Raw genomic sequence first — 22,113 nt, 5'->3', positions numbered from 1 at the left:
AGTTTACAAAAGATTATAAACATTAAACATAATCGTATATTTGAATGAGTCAGGTATTTGGTTTTTAGGGAAAGGGGTAAAACGCGGACCTCACAGACCTGACGGACCTCGCGGATCTAAACCTGTACGGCCTTAAAAATCTGAGGTCCGTGTCGGTCCGTGTCCGTGGCGCTTGTAGTTTCTGTCGCTGACAGACCTTGATGAGATTTTTGCGCTGACGGATCCGTCTCAGCATAGGGAGGGAAAAGTGTTAGGATCTGTCAGCGCTAAAAATCTCTTTGAGGTCTGTCAGAGCCAGAGACTAGAGCTGGAGTTTGGAGACTTCTTTTCCCCGCTCTCTTGGCTTCTGCTCTGCCGCTCCAGCACGAGTCTCTGGCTCTGACAGACCTCGAAGAGATTTTAGCGCTGATGGATCCGTCTCAGCAGAGGGAGGGAAAAGTGTTAGGATCCGTCAGCGCTAAAAATCTCTTCGAGGTCTGTCAGAGCCAGAGGCTAGTGCTGGAGCGGCAGAGCAGAAGCCAAGAGAGCGGGGACATAGGTATCGGAAAAGAGGTCTCCAAACTACAAGCGCCATGGACACGGACCTCAGATTTTTAAGGCCGTACGGGTTTAGATCCGCGAGGTCCGTCAGGTCCGTCAGGTCCGTGTTTTACCCCTTCCCCATGTGAATGATGTTGACTTAGGTGGGTTTAGCCTCTTTAAAAACTTTTGTACATAGGATATGAAATCTTCATTTAAACGATCTTGTGTTGATCTTTTATTTCTTAGACATCCTTCATTTATAAAAGTTGTTGTTGTTTTTTACAAAATTCAGACAATTGAACCTGGCGCTCAGCAGATTAGCTGCTGCGTTTGTCAATCAAATCAGCATCTTGAAACCATCATTACTATCCACTGCGGAAAAGCCCTTAGAAATATACTGTACAAACATTCGTGGTAGTACAGGGTAAATTCACTTAACCCTGGATAAATCTTTGGAAATTACTGTGGACTCCTTTTTTAAAGGTGCATTTGGGCCTTAACGCGCGCTGGCCGCTACCGCCTCCTTTTAAGCAGGCGGTCATTTTTCGGCTAAAAATGCTAGCACACTTTAGTAAAAGGAGCCCTTTGTTTTACAACAGAAAACGTGTAATTTTACGCTTAGACTTTATAATAGCAGACTTCCCCTCCCCCACCCTCCCTTTTTTTCCCCAGTAAAAGGTGGGAAACAGGTGTTTTGTTCTTTGGCACCTCTGAAGAGTGTTAGTACTGAGAGTTCACATGTCATCAGCTCCCATCATAGCTTGAGAAAGGTCACTCAGTATTTCAGTAGCACAAAATAAGGCAAAATGTGTATCTGCAATGTGTGTGGGGGGGGAGGGGGAGGGGAGAACAACTGAACACAGAGGCAGCATTGTGTCGTTTATGACCACTGGCTGCCTTTGAACCTGTTAGCACAGCCATCTGGCTAAGTTAAGAAAATGTAGCACTTCCTGTGTTGACATCCCCGCTCTCTTTCGTTCTGGAGCGCTTCGGCGGCATCCCTGAGCGGAAGCTTTTAGTTCTCTGGTTCTGCATCCATGCAAGTCTCCCACGGGTTTCTGGGCATGCGAGGCAAAGAGATTAAGAGGAGAGCAACTCCACAGATGAACAGCAGGGCGAAGGCGGCACAGGCACAGGCAAAGGACCACGAATAATAATATTCAATCCAGACCGTGTCCTCGCTATCGACCATCCTCTTCACCGATTGTCTGATGACTTCAACAGCGATGATGATGCAAAGGCCTGGGACAGAAGAGATTCAAAACAGTAACATACTGACATGGAAGAGGTTTCATCTGATGTGTTTTCTGTATCATGTTTTACTATATTATACCTGTGTTAACTATTTCCCTTTGTATTTTCCCTCAATGTTTCTTCTTTACTTTATGAATTGTATTTCATCCCTCCTTTCCCATGTTTATCAATGTTAAATTTAAGAGTTCTTACCCATTATTTAAGTAATTGTATGTACTGTATTGTTTGTTTTATTTTTTTTTTATATTTAATAATTGTAAATTTTAAAGTGTACATCGCTTAGAATATCTGATTAAGCGATTGATCAAGTCTCCTAATAAACTTGAAACTTGAAACTTTTTAATTGTTGTGTCCCTCAGACCCTCGCACAAGATGAGAGCCTGTGCGTGGACTGGTCTGACAGAAATGCTAAAATCATTCATTAAGTGCAAAAAGGACAAAAGGGAGAATTGCATCTGAACACAAATGACCATTACTTTGTCTTTTGTAAACATCCATAAGATCAAGGACTAGGGGACATGCAATGGAGCTATGAAGTAGTAGATTTAAAACAAACCAGAGAAAATATTTCTTCACACAATGTGTAACTAAACTCTGGAAATCGTTGCCGGAGAATGTGGTAAAATCAGTTAGAGTAGTGGAGTTTAAAGAAGGCTTGGATAATTGGTTCATAGACAACCCCGCAAAAGACAAAGGCACGTGCCGACAACTGAGCGCAAGACGGAGGCGTGCCCTGAAGAAAATTACAGTTTTTAGGGGCTCCGACGGGGTGTTTTGTTGGGGAGCCCCCCCAGTTTACTTAATAGAGATCGCGCCGGCGTTGTGGGGGGTTTGGGGGGGTTGTAAGCCTCCACATTTTACTGTAAACTTAACTTTTTCCCTAAAAACAGGGAAGTGAAGTTTTCAGTAAAATGTGGGGGGTTACAACCCCCCACACCCTCCACAACGCCCCCACAACGCAGCGCAATCTCTATTAAGTAAAGTGGGGGGGTTCCCGCCCCGCCCCCCCCGTCGGAGCCGTAAAAACAGTAATTTTCTGCGGCGCGCGCCTTTGTCCCGGCGCGCTTTTGACCTGACACCGGATAATTTCCTAAAAGAGAAGTCCATAGGCCATTATTGAGATGGCTTGGGGAAATCCACTACTTTTTCCTAGGATAAGCAGCATAAAATCCGTTTTAGTATTTGGGATCTAGCTAAGTACTTGAGACCTGGGTTGGCCACTGTTGGAAACAGGATGCTGGGCTTGATGGACCTTCAGTCTGTCCCAGTATGGCAATTCTTATGTGAGCCAAGTATAGGACAATGAAGCCATTGTGACATCACTGGTGAGGTTGGCTCTTAGGCATTGGTGGAATGAGGCACTATGACATCACAATCTCAGCTCTGGAATGTTGCTACTCTGGGTTTCTGCCAGGTACTTGAGACCTGGGTTGGCCACTATTGGAAACAGGATACTGGGCTTGATGGACCTTCGATCTGTCCCAGTATTCTTGGAGCTAGGAGACAGTAACTTTAGTTTGGAGCCTGAATTCTACCGGTTCTTTTCAGCGTGTACATTAATTTACCCAACTGTACGGTCTTGGATTGGTTATGAGAGGATATTATTTTATTTGCTATAAGATCTATTTTTACGAATGTTTGTTTTACCTAATTTAGGTGGACTAAAAGAAAATACAAGTCTCCCTCCATATTCATGGGTTGGGCATTTGCAATTTTGGTTATTCGCAAGCCCCCTGCTTCCTGGACCCCTCCATACCTTACCTTAAAGCACTGGTAGTCTAGCAGTGAAGCAGGGTAGGAGCGATCTTCCTACACTCCTGCCCCGTGAAAGCTGCAATCAAAAATGGCTGCCGTGAGTGCCTGCAGGGATCTGACAAGTTCCCACAGTCTCGAGAACGTGTGGCAGCCATTTTTGATCACAGCTTTCACAGGGCAGGAGTATAGGAAGATCATTCTTGCCCTGCTTCACCACTCGACCACCAGAGCTTTAAGGTACGGTTCTGGGGGCTCTTAAAGTTATTTGTGAATACATAGTTTTAGCAAGGGGACTATTCCCCTAACCCCCGTAAATATAGAGGGGGGGGAGTGCATTCTGCTCTTTCCTAGGCTAATACACAAGGCCTCAAATTCTATAAACTCCGCCTAAAGTTAGGTATCTCCAGTGGTGTGCCTAACTAATCTTGTTGCCTAGCTTAATTGATTAATTGGCACTGATAATTGGTAAGGTCTTGACCAGAGGGCTGCCGCGTGAGCGGACGGCTGGGCAAGATGGACCACTGGTCTAACCCAGCAGCGGCAGTTCTTAGGTTCTTACATTAATTGAAAGTTAGGTACACAACTTGATAGATACAAAGTACAAAGCATTTACCTAAAAGTGGACACAGTTGAGGTGGATGGTGGGCATGTTTTCAGGTTACGTGTCTGTTTTTGACTTGGGCATCATTGCGCATGAGACTGAGGGCTCCTTTTACAAAGGTGCGCTAGCAGTTTTAGCGCGCACTAGCCGAAAATCTACCGCCTGCTCAGAAGGAGGTGGTAGCGGCTAGCCCGTGCGGCAAGGCCCTAGCGCACCTTCGTAAAAGAAGCCCTTAGGAGAACACATTTAGGCCAAGAAAACCCTAGAATAGGTTACGCCTAAAAGCTAGAATGCATAGTGATCCTTAACGCTGCTTAGGTGATGATAAGCATGATTCTACATAGTGCGCTAACCTTTATATTGTTGAATCGTGCTTAGTGGCACACTAGCGGCACTGATTTTTGTAGGTGACATATTTGGAATTCTGCCCAAGTCGGATTACATAAAAGATATGAACTACAATTGAATCGGTTCAGCGGACGGCCACCAGGATGGTCTCGGGGCTCAAGGGTCTCTCGTATGAAGAAAGATTGAACAAATTGCAGCTCTACACTCTCGAAGAACGTAGGGAGAGGGGAGACATGATTGAGACATTTAAGTATATCACGGGACGGGTCGAGGTGGAAGATGATATTTTCCTTCTCAAAGGATCCTCGGCCACAAGAGGACATCCGCTCAAACTCAGGGGAGGGAAATTTCGTGGAGACGCCAGGAAGTACTTCTTCACGGAAAGAGTGATTGATCATTGGAACAAGCTTCCAGTGCAGGTGATCGAGGCAGACAGCGTGCCAGACTTTAAGAATAAATGGGATGCCCATGTGGGATCCCTACGAGGGTCAAGATAAGGAAATTGGGTCATTAGGGCATAGACAGGGGGTGGGTAAGCAGAGTGGGCAGACTTGATGGGCTTTAGCCCTTTTCTGCCGTCATCTTCTAGGTTTCTATGATGGGTCATTTGGCCTTTTCTGCCATCATGTTTCTATGTTTCTATAATCAGAAAGTTCTATGACATCACAATGCAGGTGTAAAGAGCCTTAGCCTATAGGAAGAGGAGATGCAAATGTTAAGAGCCTTAGCCAATAGGGAGAGGAGGAGAGAGTGGCTGCTGCAGACACCAGAAAGTATTTCTTCACAGAGAGAGTGGTTGATCATTGGAACAAGCTTCCAGTGCAGGTGATCGAGGCAGACAGCGTGCCAGACTTTAAGAAGAAATGGGATACCCATGTGGGATCCCTACGAGGGTCAAGATAAGGAAATTGGGTCATTAGGGCATAGACAGGGGGTGGGTAAGCAGAGTGGGCAGACTTGATGGGCTTTAGCCCTTTTCTGCCGTCATCTTCTAGGTTTCTATGATGGGTCATTTGGCCTTTTCTGCCATCATGTTTCTATGTTTCTATAATCAGAAAGTTCTATGACATCACAATGCAGGTGTAAAGAGCCTTAGCCTATAGGAAGAGGAGATGCAAATGTTAAGAGCCTTAGCCAATAGGGAGAGGAGGAGAGAGTGGCTGCTGCAGACACCAGAAAGTATTTCTTCACAGAGAGAGTGGTTGATCATTGAAACAAGCTTCCAGTGCAGGTGATCGGGCAGACAGCGTGCCAGACTTTAAGAAGAAATGGGATACCCATGTGGGATCCCTACGAGGGTCAAGATAAGGAAATTGGGTCATTAGGGCATAGAAAGGGGGTGGGTAAGCAGAGTGGGCAGACTTGATGGGCTGTAGCCCTTTTCTGCCGTCATTTTCTATGTTTCTATGTTTCTATGATGGGTCATTTGGCCTTTATCTGCCATCATGTTTCTATGTTTCTATAATCAGAAAGTTCTATGACATCACAATGCAGGTGTAAAGAGCCTTAGCCTATAGGAAGAGGAGATGCAAATGTTAAGAGCCTTAGCCAATAGGGAGAGGAGGAGAGAGTGGCTGCTGCAGACACCAGAAAGTATTTCTTCACAGAGAGAGTGGTTGATCATTGGAACAAGCTTCCAGTGCAGGTGATCGAGGCAGACAGCGTGCCAGACTTTAAGAATAAATGGGATACCCATGTGGGATCCCTACGAGGGTCAAGATAAGGAAATTGGGTCTTTAGGGCATAGACAGGGGGTGGGTAAGCAGAGTGGGCAGACTTGATGGGCTGTAGCCCTTTTCTGCCGTCATCTTCTATGTTTCTATGATGGGTCATTTGGCCTTTATCTGCCATCATGTTTCTATGTTTCTATAATCAGAAAGTTCTATGACATCACAATGCAGGTGTAAAGAGCCTTAGCCTATAGGAAGAGGAGATGCAAATGTTAAGAGCCTTAGCCAATAGGGAGAGGAGGAGAGAGTGGCTGCTGCAGACACCAGAAAGTATTTCTTCACAGAGAGAGTGGTTGATCATTGGAACAAGCTTCCAGTGCAGGTGATCGAGGCAGACAGCGTGCCAGACTTTAAGAATAAATGGGATACCCATGTGGGATCCCTACGAGGGTCAAGTCAAGGAATAGGGTCATTAGGGTATAGACTTGAAGGGGTGGGTCAATAGAGTGGGGAGAGCCCTTTTCTGCCATCATCTTTCTATGTTTCTTACAATATGCTGCAGAAAAATAATGCAGCCCTAATACAGAAGTCAAGGCGTGATTGTCACTTCTCATTCTAAGATGCTGCACAGTCTGTTGCAAACTTGAGAAAGGCACGGGGACAAATTTATCCCTATCCCCGCAAAAACTCAATTTCCCCATCCCCGGGAGTTTTGTTGCTGCCCCTGTCCCATTCCTGTATGCTCTGCCTTAACCGCACAAGCCGTGTTTGAGGCTTGTGCAATTGAGGACAGAGCTTACAGGGATGGGGCAGGGACAGGAAAATAACTCACGGGGATGGGAATATGAGATTACACGGGTATGGGGAAAAATTTGTCCCCATGTCATTCTCTTCTTGGGAGAACAATGTAGAAAATTGAATAAATAAATAGTGTGAAACGTTTCAGCCTCTGATAACCAGAGCTGGTATTGTGATGTCATAATGCCTCATTCCACCAATGCCTAAGAGCCAACCTCATCAGTGGTGTCACAATGGCTTGATTGCCCTTTACTTGGCTCACCTTTACTACATTTTGATTTCTAGAATGGTGCAGTGTAGAGAAAGACACAAGGACAAATTTTAACCCATCCCTGCAGGAACTCAATTTCCCTGTCCCCAAGAGCCTTGTTGCTGTTTCTGCCCCTACCCCATTCCTGCAAGCTCTGCCTTAACCGCACAAGCCTCGAACACTTATGATGTTAAAGCGTTTGAGGCTTGTGCAGATGAGGACGGAGCTTAGGCATTGGTGGAATGAGGCATTATGACATCACAATCTGAGCTCTCGAATGTTGCTACTTATGATTTTAAAGCGTTTGAGGCTTGTGCAGATGAGGACGGAGCTTAGGCACTGGTGGAATGAGGCATTATGACATCACAATCTGAGCTCTAAAATGTTGCTACTTATGATTTTAAAGCGTTTGAGGCTTGTGCAGATGAGGACGGAGCTTGCAGGAATGGGGCAGGGACAGGAAAAGAAAGGGATGGAAAACTGAGTTCCCACGGGGACGGGAAAAAAATGTGTCCCCGTGTCATTCTCTATGGCAAACCTATGTGCCATCTATAAAAAGCCAGCCTCTCCCTTCTAACCCATTAAGCGTCTTAGGCTCAGCCTCTGAGGCACTCCACTATTTCCTTTCTCAGCATGCAGCATGAAGAGCGTTCACCACTGCCCTTTATTATCTATCGCTCAACCAGTTTCTAATTCAATCCACCAGCTTTGCCCCCTCCCCCACCCCATCTGCTTAGGTTATTTATGAGCCTCCTACGCTTTGCTGAAAGACAAGTGGGATTGAATGTTTGTTCCCTTCTGAGTCAGGGTTGCCAGATTCCTGCCTAAATGGTCTCCTTTACCTTCTGACTTCACGCTGTAAAGATCCTTAGTGACAGATGGTTCTAAACACACAGTCCTGCCAGTTTTCTGCCTTCTTTTGGCCTCCTTGCCACGCCCTGCACTACTGTTGTTCCTTCTCTTTGAAAAATATCATGGACCAGTGGTTGGAGCGAGGGTAGGAGGCGCCTCACTGCATTCTCCTCTCTGCCCTCCCCCTCACTCCCTCTGCACCAATCCCCTGCGTCCTCATCTCTGCCCGCACTCCTTCTGCACTAACCTTTCCCCCCCCCCCCCGGGTCACACTCCCTCCCCACCCCAGACCTCTTTAAATCTTCACCAGCATGAGCAACTTCTCCTGCCTGCTGCTTACACTGGCTTTCCCTCCTGCATCACTTCCTGGTCCCGCAACCCGGAAGTGATTGCAGAGGGAGCCAGGCCAGCAGGCTAGAGTAGTTGCTTGTGCTGGTGAAGATTTTAAAAAGGTACAGGGGGAAGGGAGGGAGTGAGCGTGGCAGGGGTGGGCCAAGAGGTGAGGACACCCCCACCAAGATGGCACCTGGGGTGGTCCGTTCCCTCCCCTAACCCACCCCCTTGTACTACACTACTGTCATGGACTTTATTCATTACATCTATATTCCACACACTCATATAATTTCTAGGCAGATTACAATTTAACACTCAAATCATTTATTTATTTATTAGTCTTTAAGCCCGTTACATTAACGGGTGTTAGAATAGATGTGTGTGTGTGTCTGTCTCTCGTTTTCTCTCTCTCCTTGGCCGCTTTCTGTCTGTCTGTCTTTCTGTCTCTCTTTCCTCGGCTGTCCACCACCACCCTGTGGCTGCTTCCCCCTATCCAGCAGTAGCCCTTCTCCCTTCGTTTTACCTTTTTCCCGGTTTTCATGGTGGTCTGCAGTGCTTTCCGGGTTGCAGCGTCGTGGAAGAAAGGCAACGTTTAAACTGCCACCGGCTCCTACTGATGGGGAAACTTCCTCACGCTCTACTGCACGTGCGGAAACCGCCGAACAAAACAGTCGCACTCTCCTCCTTCTGCCCCACGCGCCGCAAGCTGCCCCAAGCGCCTCAAATCGAATTCGGCACGGAGGCACACATCACGGCGGCAGGGATCATGCCGTTTCAACAGCGTATGAGCAGGTAAGGGTTAGATTAGATTAAATATTCTGCATATCCTACAATTCTAGGCGGATTACAAATTATTCAGATACTCGAGCATTTTTCCCTTTCTGTCCCGGAGGGCATTGGGGGATTAAGTGACTTGCCCAGGGTCACAAGGAGCAGTGCAGGATTTGAACTCACAACTAGAGAATGACACGGTGACAAAATTCATCACCATTCCCGTCCCCGCGGATAACCACGGTAAATCATCTTCATGTCATTCTTTAAGGAGAGAGGGAAGAATCAGAGTATGAATGGCCACAACCACTGACCCGCAAGCTTTGCTTTGAATAATGCTAGTGTAGAAGGACCGAAGTTGAAACAGACACTACAGAATGACAGTCTCTGGTATCCAGAGCAGATATTGTGATGTCATAATGCCTCATTCCACCAGTGCCTAAGAGCCAATCACATCAGTGATGTCACAATGGCTTCATTATCCTTGGCTCACATAAGAATCAGAGTATGAATGGCCACAACCACTGACCCGCAAGCTTTGCTTTGAAGAATGCTGGTGTAGAAGGACCGAGGTTGAAATAGACACTAGAAAATGACATGGGATTATTTCCCGCGGTTATCCGCGGGGACGGAAACGGTGGTGAATTTTGTCACCGTGTCATTCTCTACTCACAACCTCAGGGTGCCGAGGCTCTAGCTCTAACCACTGCACCACAAACAGAATAAACCTTATGTAAAATCACCTTTAGTAACTCTTACATCAAGCAGTGTGTCACTTTCTCAAAGCTGTACATTTATGTATCTTTCTTTCATAGACAGTGGCGTGCAAGACGCCAGCCCTCTGACAATCCAGCGCCGACAATCTTGCGCAAGCCAGAAGCGCGCGGGGGCAAAAGTAATTTTTAAAGAGGTCCGACGGGGGGTTTGGGGTGGCAACCCACCCCCCCCCACTTTATTGGTTAGTGTTCGCGCTGCTGTTGGAGGGAGGTTCGGGGGGTTGGAAACCTCCATTATAGCGAAAACGGAACTTTTTCTGATTTTTTTAGGGAAAAGTTCCGTTTTCTCTATAATGTGGGGGGTTTCACCCCCCGCACCCCCCCGCAACGGCAGCGCGAACACTAACCAATAAAGTGGGGGGGTTGCCACCCCAAACCCCCAGTCTGAGCTCTTTAAAAATTACTTTTTCCCCCTTGCGCTTCTGTCTTGCGCCGAATTGTCGGCACGCTGGCGTCTGGCGTGCGATTATCCCATCACCGTTCAAACCTGGTAATGTAGCTCAGAGGGGACTACAAGCATGTTGGATGAAAGGTCCCATAGAAATCCAAATTATTTTCACATTCATACCTATTAACCAAGATTAGGAAAAAAGTCTCACCTGCAAATGTATAGAACATTGCTGCCGGCTTTAGCAAGTAGTTCCTCTTTGGATTGAAGGCTAAGAGGGTGCAGATGGTTCCCATTGTCATGAAACCAACTCCAATGATAGCGAGAGCTGCCGCCGAGATACTGTATTCTAACAATTCATAAAAGGGCAGAAGAAAGTCTTTAAGAATTGAGATGCTCTAACATCTTATCAGACTTTGCAAGAATTACTTTTTCATAGAAATGTATGTATTTTAAAATTATTTCCTCGCTGACCACCTAGGTGAATCTTAAACATACACAGTTAATTTACAGAAAAAAAACAACAATTACAACTATACATATTCACACACAAAACATGTCTTTTTTAATAGCCAACTCAGCAACAGAACATCCCTCCGAAATTAAGCAGTTATCTACAATGCTACACATTTTTTCCCTAAACATAAATGACCTAACTCAGCAACAAAACTCCTTCACAAACATAGAAACATAGAATATGACGGCAGAAAAGGGCTATAGCCCATCAAGTCTGCCCACTCCAATGACCCACCCCCCTGACTTTACTCCCTTAGAGATCCCATGTGAATGTCCCATTTTCTCTTAAAATCTGACACACTGCTGGCCTCAATCACCTGCAGAAGTAGACTGTTCCAATGATCGACCACCCTTTCTATGAAGAAGTATTTCCTGGAATCACCACAAAATTTCCCTCCCCTGATGTTCAGCGGATGCCCTCTGGTGGTCGAAGGACCTATAGGACAGAAGATATCATCTTCCATCTCGATACGGCCCGTAACATATTTGAACGTCTCAATCATGTCCCCCCCTCTGAGTCTTGAGTAGTCACCTAAATTGTTCAAAATTCTAACCTAAACGTCCTTGACCTGGCAAAGAATTCCACAAGCTGACGCCTCCTAGTGAGAAAGATGCCTGGCTTGTTGACATGTGATGTACTGAGTCCACCAATAGCATTGCTGATTCTGACCTTAATGATCTTTTTGGCATATACACTTCTAATGCTGGTAATGAACACCAGAACTGTCCAATTCATCCATTTCTTCTAAATGATCTTCATCTTTCCCCTCACCACTTCATTGACAGAGGACAACTCTGTCTCTGATCATCTTTCTCTGAATTCCGATACAGGCAGTCCTCGAGTTACAGACACCTGACTTATGTACGACTCATACTTAAGAACGCGGTTGTGGCTTCATTTGATTTCATTGAGCAGTATTTACAGTGGCATAGACTCCTACACGTCTCTTGTAGCAAACCCAGGAATGATGCATGCTGTACCTTAGAGGGAACACTAGTAGGGACAGATGGCCCTTTTGTCAGCTGGGAGCCGAGGGAAGCAGCAAGAAACTTAAAATCTACAAGTTCTGAGTTACATACAAATCCGACTTAAGAACGACTTTTAAAACATAACTCGTTCTTAACCCAGGGACTGCCTGTTTATTTATGCCTCTCTCCAATTTCTCTGTAGGTTCTTCCTTTCTCAACTCCACTTTCTGTGAAGAAATGCTTTCTTAGAAGGTATTATTTTTGAGACCAATGGCATGAATGTATAGAGCAGGAGTGGGCAACCTTGATTCTCCAGGGCCGCACCCCAGTTGGGTTTTCAGGATTTCCCCAGTGAATATGCAATGCACCCTGAAGAAGCTGAAAACTGGGCATGCTCCATCTGGCAGGACAGCAGGTAAATGACCAGTACAAAGAAATCCTGACTTTTCAAGGTAATTGATACCAAAAATAATCTTTATGATCCTGAGAAGAAAATGTAAAAAACCCATGAAACTGTATAAAAGAGTTTTTTCATGCTAAAATACAAAGACCAGACTGGTGATAATATTCATATTGTATATCTGTATTTATATCACCAAACAAGGATTGAATTTAGAGGGACCATCTTTAATATTATACAAACACCTTCATAATTACAGTATAGGAAAATAAATTAATCCTAACCAATGGGGATTTAGGTAGCCAATGAATGAAAGAGGAGCACAGAAATTAAACCTAGACCCTACTGGGAACAGTGTGGCTAGACCAGTGTTCTTCAACCTTTTGACACCTATGGACCGGCGGAAATAAAATAATTATTTTGCAGACCAGCAGTTGAAGAACACTAGGCTAAGTCGTGCCCATCTCCGCCCCAGACCCCGCCCCCAAAATAGTACTAATTGTAACACCATTTTTTCCATTCATTTTTCATATTTACACACAATATAATTGTATTAACAACACATAATGGTTAACCACAAAATTAAAATACACAAAGCACACTGTATGCTTTTTAACATTCATTCCTCCCAGAAAACAGATAACCCCATGCAAATGCAGGACCAAAAACTAAAAGTACTAATATTTACAAACAAACATTAAGATGCAAGACTCTGCAAGCAGTACAACCCAGAGGAAAAGAAACAAATGCATTTCTTTCTGAACAGACAAATCAATCACAAAAAAAAAAAAAAAAAAAATGCATTTCCCCTACCGTTGTTGTCTCGCTCCATCCATGTGCCTTGCCTTCTGGCCTGCCCCCCCCGGTGTTATCTTTTGGCTGGTCCAATGTGCAATCAATGCGGCTTCTTCAGGCCGGCTCTCTGAGTGCTGCATTGCACAAAGCTGTGGGCAGCGGCTCCTCACGCGCGTCCCGTGCCTCATCTGGAAGCCTTCCCTCTGATGTTGCGAAGTCAGAGAGAAGGCTTCTGGTTCAGACGCAGGCCGCGCATAGGAGCCGTTTCCCACGGCTTTGTGCACTGCAGCACTTAGGGAGCTGGCCCGAAGACACCACATTGATCACACCGTGGACTGGCGGCTGAAGAATGCTGTCTTGGGTCTGATGGATGTGCCAGCTCTATGGACCGGCAGAAAATTTCTGAGGACCTGCAGTTGAAGACCACTGGGCTAGACAGTTCAGTAGAGCTTCCCAAAATTTCTCATGAGGAATCGACAACCAAGCAGATTTTCAGATTATCCACAATAAAAATGCATGAGGAATACGTATACGAGATACATCTATATATATATAAAATTGGATGTATGTGTGTATGTACCTCAACAATAGCACTAGTTATTTTTCACCCAGGGTATACAATCAATATAAATCAACTCAGAGGGTAGACCAAAACTCAGTCACCCCTTTCATGCCCTGGAGCACTTATGGTCTTTATCCCGATCCTCAGCGACACCACTTGGAGCTCAAAACACTCTCATTGCTCCAAGCTTTATGTGTCAACTCGTCACTGGATCGATCTTTTATATTATATTATTTATGTTTTTCAACTTTTGTCTATACTATATATTCAAACTTCAATATTCACATTTTAGAATGATTTTTAAGCATATCACTTAGCTTAATCATGTGGTCTCTGGCAGGGGATTAACACCGACATGTTTCGCTATACAAGCTTTATCAAGGATATCCCCTGTTAAAAACAAAAGTTAAAATTAATAATGTTCTAACGGATAGTTGTCGAGGTCACCAATCTTTATGGAACCAGAACAACTAAAAATTCCTTACCTAAACATGAATAACCGCCAACCTCTGACCACTTATATCAAGAGAGATGGCGGCGGCGTCTTTAACAGAAATTAAATAGAGCAGAACCCGGGACAACTGTACCCACGTGATTACGTGGCCAACAGCGTCACGGGACTACTTGCCGGATTTAAAGGTACAGGCTCGAATTATTGTAGAAGAGACTGAACAACCACCCAGAACCCAGACTAGATTAACGTACCCCACTCTAATTCACCATTCAAGCCTTTTGGTGTGACAGTATCTAAAACATATATCCACCTCTGCTCCTTGTAATTCAGCCGCTCTTCACAGTTTCCCCCTTCCCACCCCGCAGCAAGGGGATTTTAAAGGCGGATAAGGGAGGAGCGACTGTTAAGCAAAACGGCAGCTTTCTGACATTACATCATATAGACCCATGCAAGAAAATCCTGAAAACAAACTAATGAAAGATATTTTTGATTGGGTCACGCTACACTATGAAAAGAAAATGCTCACAAAGAAAGAATATCAATTCTTATTAGAAAAATACCCCTGTACCCCTAATATTTACTTCGTACCAAAGATCCATAAGAGTGTAGAAGCCCCGCCGGGCAGACCTATTGTTAACACTAGGGGGTCTTTACTAGAGCCCTTGTCTAAGTTTATTGATGTCTTCCTTTCAAAAAAAGCTTCGGAGGTCTCTTCCTATTTGAAAGATTCGTCCCACCTCTTGAGAATTTTGTCACAGGAAGTGCATATGAGTCCTCAAACGATATTGGTGACGCTTGATGTGGTATCCCTGTATACGAAGATCCCCCAGGGTGAAGCTTTGACTATTATAAAGGATACCCTGGACGAGAGACCAACTCCTCGTATTAGTAGTGATTTTTTATGTCAACTGGCCCAATGGGTAATAGGGAGCAATTATTTCTTTTTTGAAGGAGTTTATTATCAGCAAATTCAAGGTGTCGCCATGGGGGCCACGTTAGCCCCTTCAGTTGCAACATTATACATGGGACAGTTTGAGGACCAAGAAATCTATCCTTCAGAATATTTTCGCCATATTACATTGTGGAAGAGGTTTTTGGACGATATTTTCTTTCTGTGGGAAGGACCTGAAGCGGAGCTTTTAGAATTTCTCCAGTGGATTAACACCAGAAATCCTAACCTCCACTTTACCCCCTCTTTGAGTATGTTTCAAATTGAATTTCTAGACATTCGCATTATCAAGGAAGAAGAACGGTTGATTACCCAACTCTTCCGTAAAGCAGTGGCCCGTAATACTCTGCTGCACTTTTCCAGCCATCACCCCTACCATCTAAAATTTAATCTCCCGGTTAGCCAATTTCTGAGGGCCCGTAGAATATCTTCTGAGGACAGTGATTTTAAAATAGCGGCTAAAGAGTTAAGTAACCGGTTTAAGGTCAGGGGTTATCCTTCAAAATCAATAAAACAGGCATTTTTAAGAGCAAAATACGCGAATCGTGACCTGTTGCTAGCCGAGAGGGAGCATGAAGATTGTATAGACAGATTGATTTGTGTTCTCCCTTACTCGATAGCGGCTAAAGAACTGATATTCCTCATGAAAAAATATTGGCATATCTTGCAGGTTCACTCCATATTTAATGAAATTCCCATGTTTTCATTTAGGAAAGGAAAGACCATAGGACAGATATTAATCCAACAGAAATTGGGTAATTACAGGGAGCAAATACAGGGTACTCATATGGAGTGTGGACGCTGTCAATGGTGTGCCACTACGATTCAGGGTTCCTCATGGAAGGACCCCCATACGGGTACAATAATAAATTCTACTAGTAATACAAACTGTCAATCGATTAATGTAGTTTATGTGATTGTGTGCCCGTGCAGGCTTGTGTACGTGGGCCATACGTCAAGGCCCATACACATAAGGTTGAACGAGCACAAGTAACGAGTTAAAACTAGGAATACTCAAGCTCCTCTGGTGGAACATTTTTTGGCTATGCAACATACCATGGAACAGATACAATGGCGGGTAATAGAGAGCCTTGCTGCGGGGTAGGAAGGGGGAAACTGTGAAGAGCGGCTGAATTACAAGGAGCAGAGGTGGATATATGTTTTAGATACTGTCACACCAAAAGGCTTGAATGGTGAATTAGAGTGGGGTACGTTAATCTAGTCTGGGTTCTGGGTGGTTGTTCAGTCTCTTCTACAATAATTCGAGCCTGTACCTTTAAATCCGGCAAGTAGTCCCGTGACGCTGTTGGCCACGTAATCACGTGGGTACAGTTGTCCCGGGTTCTGCTCTATTTAATTTCTGTTAAAGACGCCGCCGCCATCTCTCTTGATATAAGTGGTCAGAGGTTGGCGGTTATTCATGTTTAGGTAAGGAATTTTTAGTTGTTCTGGTTCCATAAAGATTGGTGACCTCGACAACTATCCGTTAGAACATTATTAATTTTAACTTTTGTTTTTAACAGGGGATATCCTTGATAAAGCTTGTATAGCGAAACATGTCGGTGTTAATCCCCTGCCAGAGACCACATGATTAAGCTAAGTGATATGCTTAAAAATCATTCTAAAATGTGAATATTGAAGTTTGAATATATAGTATAGACAAAAGTTGAAAAACATAAATAATATAATATAAAAGATCGATCCAGTGACGAGTTGACACATAAAGCTTGGAGCAATGAGAGTGTTTTGAGCTCCAAGTGGTGTCGCTGAGGATCGGGATAAAGACCATAAGTGCTCCAGGGCATGAAAGGGGTGACTGAGTTTTGGTCTACCCTCTGAGTTGATTTATATTGTGTGTATGTACCAGCATAACTCCAAAACGCATAGAGAGATTTCAACCAAACTTGGTATACATATCACTTACTATTTGGGGAAAATACTGTGGGGGTGGGAAGGGGGTGACATTTAAAAATTATCAAAACCAAACATATATTTGTGTCTAACCTATAGTTTTCGGGTTTACTTAGATGAATACTGACACTCCTGATGCTGTTTAAGATCAAGTTCAGCCTCATAGAGAGGGACATTCCTGTGGGACATGTGGGGGGGGGGGGGACATTTTGGGATAAACACCCAGGCAATGCCGGGTAATCATATTTACTGAGGATATCCTGAAAAGCTGACTGGCTGTGGACTCCCCACGACAGATAGGGGGTACTTAAGCTTCTTAAAGCTTCCCAATCCGAGCTCTCTCTCTTTGATCTTTCACGATCCACTTTTCTAACTATAAAAATGAATAGATTAGCTGTTTTCATGAACTTTCTCTCATGTGCCATCATTGAGGGCTCAGGAACAGAATCAGATACTACTGCTTTGCTTGGCTTTCAGCCTTATGGCTTATTGGATAGACCTGTACAATACAACCATCACCCTTCCTCCTTGGGCATCATTTCCATGTGCTACAGACCTACACACCTGATGAGAAAGAGGTGCTCAAGTCTTCACATGGTTCCTTACAAAAATATAAAAAAAAATTCAAGAAAAGGATGCCCAAAATAAATCACAAAAGAGTGGAAGCGGGTGTATGATCGCTCAAATCCCTGACGAAGCATTTTTTGCGAAACAGGGGCCCCTGTTGGATATTTTGAAAGAATGTTTGATTGGTAGCTTTTTTCCATGGAGCAGTTTTTCCTGCTTTCTTTACTCCAGGACTACACCTGAATACCAAATACTCAGATAAGTGACTTCTATTTTTGAAAATTACTGTTTGAAGAAAATTTGAAAAATATAAGAAAAGTATAGAAAAATATATAAAACTATAAGAAAATTAAGAATAGAAGTTCACACATTAACTGGGAGTTTTTTTTGACCAAGGATGTGTCTGCTAGGATTAAACTCTGTTTAAAACTAGCCTGTCTATATGGGAAGCCTAAAGAGCCCCTATTAGATACTGAGGTCTTTTCTCCCTTTTTGCAAAGAAAGGTGATTTTCTTGTCCTGTATTGTTTGGAGGGTGCAGTTTTTTGTCCTTACAAAAATATACATGAGTGCAGTGATATAAGAAAGATCTGGATTTGATTTTCAGGGCAGGTTTTGTTCTGTAGGTGAGAAGGTTTAAAGCCCGGACTCAGGATCTATATTAGCCAGGTTTGGGAGAAAGTCATGATGCAGATGTGGCCAAGGATGGCTTTGCTGAGAGGTGGATATTAAAAGGGAGAGAGGGATAAGGCTGGAAATTCCTGGATAGTTATGAAAGCAAACCAAGAGGCTGATTCCAACAGCAAAAGAAAGAAAGTGGCAGGCAAAGCATCTCCTCTCCTCCTGCTCCCAACTTCACAAATCTGATTTTCATCCACTAATGAAAGCCAACTTGTTTGTTGCTTATTGATCAGATGGGTGAATCTGTGGAGACTGCAGTTTTCATTTACTCAGAGCTTACCTTTGGCGGCTCTGAATTGTACAAGATGGATGCTATTGTGTTGTGTGTGTGTGTGTGTGTGTGTGTGTGTGGGGGGGGGGGTTGCAGATGGTCTTGCCATGGACATTTATGAAGCTGCCAGTCTTATATTTAAAAGAAATCCTGATGAATGAACACTGAAGGCTTCAACAGAGCTGAGAAGCCTTGTAGAACAAACGTAGGGTGCAAGGATTGCCATATGGCTCAGCAAGTCCCAGAATTCGTGTGCTTTTTTTTTTTTTTTTTAAAAAGCAGCTTTAGCATAGCAACATATCCAGTGTTAGACAACTGAAGGCGTCACCCAAATTACTGTTGCACCATGTCCACTACAGCAGGGGTTCTCAGCCCAGTCTTCAGGACACACAAAGCCAGTCTGGTTTTCAAGATCTCCACAATATTACATTACATTACATAAATGACTTCTATTCCGCCCGTACCTTGCAGTTGTGGGCGGATTACAAAAGAAACAGCTGGACATTTCCAGGAGAATTACAAGAAGATTGGAGAATTACAATTTAGGGTTTAGGATGCAGAGAAGATGACTGGGCTATTCCAGTAAATATACATTTGGGAAGCAGTTGACATGCTTGAGGCTTTGAAGAGAAAGAGTAATTGGAGATGAGACGAGGTTTGGGGAGGGAATTACACCAGGGTTGGAGTTAAGGCGCCTGGATAAATTTTTTGAATAGCAGGGTTTTGATTTCTTTTCTAAAAGATTTGAAGTCGCTCGTTGTTATCAGCAAGTTGGAGATGGTATGGTCAAGTTTCGCTGCTTGCGTTGCTAGTAAGTTGCGCTGAGTGCCTTTGAGTGGGGGGGGGGTAGGTAAATGGGGTCTGAGCTTGAGATAAATGTGCATGCACTGTCTCCCTCGTACGCCAATATGTTCATGCATAAGAACATAAGATCATAAGAAGTTGCCTCCACTGGGTCAGACCAGAGGTCCATCGCGTCCAGCGGTCCGCTCCAGCGGCAGCCCATCAGGTCTATGACCTGTGAAGTGGTTCCTGACCATTTCTATAACCTACCTCTGCTTCTATCTGTACCCTCAATCCCCTTATCCTTTAGGAACCTATCTAAACCTTCCTTGAACCCCTGTACTGTGCTCTGGCCTATCACAACCTCTGGAAGCGCGTTCCATGTGTCCACCACCCTCTGGGTAAAAAAGAACTTCCTAGCCTTTGTTCTAAACCTGTCCCCTTTCAATTTCTCCGAGTGACCCCTAGTACTTGTGGTTCCTCACAGTCTGAAGAATCTGTCCCTAGCAAGGCTGGGTTGAGAACTCCTGTCTTAGAATGTGTAAAACATCTTTGGGACCAGTGTCTGGCAAAGGCAACCACCGAAGAAGTAGAAAATGAAAATAACTGATGAAGGATGTAATGTACCGACAGGCTCGCATTTGTGTTGTTCCACATGTTACCAGCAGAGATCCCTGCTGCATTTTTTTGCTACTCACTGAATGAACGACCTTAAAATAGCCATTGGCTAAGATTCAGAAGATACTACTATTACACTGACAATTAGCCCTTATGTGAGCAGAGGTTCGTTCATTATACACACTTGACGGCTCATTTATCATATGTTGAATCATCCTGTCCCTTGGTCTTCACTCCCAGTCTGTGAGGGCCACCAGTAGGTCAATTTTTCAGGCTATCCTTAATTAATATGCATGAGATATATTTAGGTATGCAAATTTGTTTTGCATATTCATAAGGGATATCCTGAAGACGTAACCTGTTGACAGCCCTCAAGGACCGGGAGTTAATACTTACCTTGGATGAATCTATGAGATTTAAAGAGCTAAAATAAAAAAATAATCAGTTCTCCTCCCAATTTATTCACCAGAGTGACAAGTATATAAATCCCATAGATTAGGTTTTTTTTTCTGTTAGCTGTGATTGACAGCACAGCCTGTGTATAGGAAGAAAACGCATTATGAATCAGAGGGGAGAAAAACTCTTGGGGAGTCCAATCTCCCCATCAATTCAAAGCCACATATTCAGGAAATATAACTTAAATACAAGTAAACTTTTTTTCTGCAAATTCTTACCCTTTTGTGTAGTCACCTCAAATATCTCTTCATTCTCCCCTGAGGTGAAATGTTTGAAGTATGAGCAGTTATGATCTGGGGGGAAAAAAAGAATTTGGACAGTTTAGGCTTCAGATTACAGTACAATAAGTTACTAGATAGAAAGACGAGCCAGGAACACGAAGGGTGTATTTGGAACAGGTGGAAGCATGCCACGATTAGAGCTCTCTTTTATTGGATGAGGCTTTGAGAATCTTAATGGAAGGAAGTATTGGACAGCTGGCGAGAGAAATGATTTTACATCAGCAGGATCCAGAAGCGAACGACAAGGTTTCTTTATTTACACCACACTCAAAGAGCATGAACAAAAACACCACCAAAAGAGACAGTCAATCAAACGGTTCTATCTCTTTGACTGTCACAGCTAGGTAGGAATAGGCAATAGGAAATGCACCCTTAAATACAGTTCTGTCAGTGAATGATGGGACGAAGCTGTCAAAATGTCTGAAAGCATATATAATAATGAGACCAGATCAAAATCTGAGTTTCATTAGAGAATGACACGGGGACAAATTTGCCCCTGTGAGTTTTGTCCCTGTCCCATTCTTGTAAGCGCCTTTAAACACTTATGATTTTAAAGTGTTTGAGGCTTGTGCAGATGAGGACGGAGCTTAGGCATTGGTGGAATGAGGCATTATGACATCACAATCTGAGCTCTAGAATGTTGCTATTTAGGATTTTAAAGTGTTTGAGGCTTGTGCAGATGAGGACGGAGCTTAGGCACTGGTGGAATGAGGCATTATGACATCACAATATGAGCTTTAGAATCTTGCTACTTATGATTTTAAAGTGTTTGAGGCTTGTGCAGATGAGGACGGAGCTTAGGCATTGGTGGAATGAGGCATTATGACATCACAATATGAGCTCTAGAATGTTGCTACTTAGGATTTTAAAGTGTTTGAGATTGTGCAGATGAGGATGAAGTTTGCAGGAATGGAGCAGGGACAGGACAGGAAACATTTTCTCCCTTTGTGTCATTCTCTAGGGGGAAGGGGTAAAATGCGGACCTCACAGACCTCGCAGATCTCAAACACATGTCCTTAAAAATCTTCATTTATTGACAGCTGAGGTGACCTCTCATTTTCTACATATATCCAACAAACTGCTAAGACCTGTCGCTTCTATGTCTTCAATATCATCAAAATTTGCCCCTTCCTCTCTGATCACCATACCCGGACCCTTGTCCACACTTTCGTAACCTCACACTTAGATTACTGTAATATACTCCTTATTGGTTATCCTTCAGTGTTATCTCTCCCCCTTGCAATCTGTGCAAAACTCCGCTGCGCGACTCATCTTCTACCAACCTCGCTAAGCTCATGTCACCCCTCTCCTTAAATCGCAGACAATTCAAGCTCCTATTGCTGACCTACAAGTGGGTTCATTCTGCTGCCCCTCAATATCTCTCCTCTCTTCTCTCTCCTTATACACCTCCCAGAGAACTCTGTACCTCAGATAAGCTGCTCTTAGCGTTACCCTTCTCCTCCACTGCCAATTCCAGACTTTGTTCCTTTCATCTAGCTGCCCCTTAAGCCTAGAATAAATTGCCTGAGTTTGTCCGTCAAGCCCCTTCCCTTGTTTAAAAGCAGACTGAAAACCCACCTTTT

At 44.0% G+C, this 22,113-nt stretch overlaps 1 protein-coding gene across 1 annotated transcript in view; it reads right to left on the bottom strand.

Annotated features, from left to right (window-relative positions):
• Positions 1 to 559: 559 nt before the first annotated feature.
• The window catches only part of CACNG1 (calcium voltage-gated channel auxiliary subunit gamma 1), a 48,815-nt gene continuing 27,261 nt past the window's right edge, over positions 560 to 22,113 (bottom strand). The window contains exons 2-4 of the mRNA XM_033962066.1: positions 20,468 to 20,542; positions 10,530 to 10,667; positions 560 to 1,764 (exon numbers count right to left, since the gene is read on the bottom strand). Coding sequence (XP_033817957.1) covers positions 1,538 to 1,764; positions 10,530 to 10,667; positions 20,468 to 20,542 — 440 coding nt within the window. The 3' untranslated portion in view covers positions 560 to 1,537. The remainder of the gene's footprint in view (positions 1,765 to 10,529; positions 10,668 to 20,467; positions 20,543 to 22,113) is intronic.

Source organism: Geotrypetes seraphini, chromosome 10 (genome assembly GCF_902459505.1).
Source record: "Geotrypetes seraphini chromosome 10, aGeoSer1.1, whole genome shotgun sequence".
NCBI classification, from domain to species: Eukaryota; Metazoa; Chordata; class Amphibia; order Gymnophiona; family Dermophiidae; genus Geotrypetes; species Geotrypetes seraphini.
Note: the sequence above shows the minus strand (reverse complement) of the source record. Positions and strands in the feature narration are given on the sequence as shown.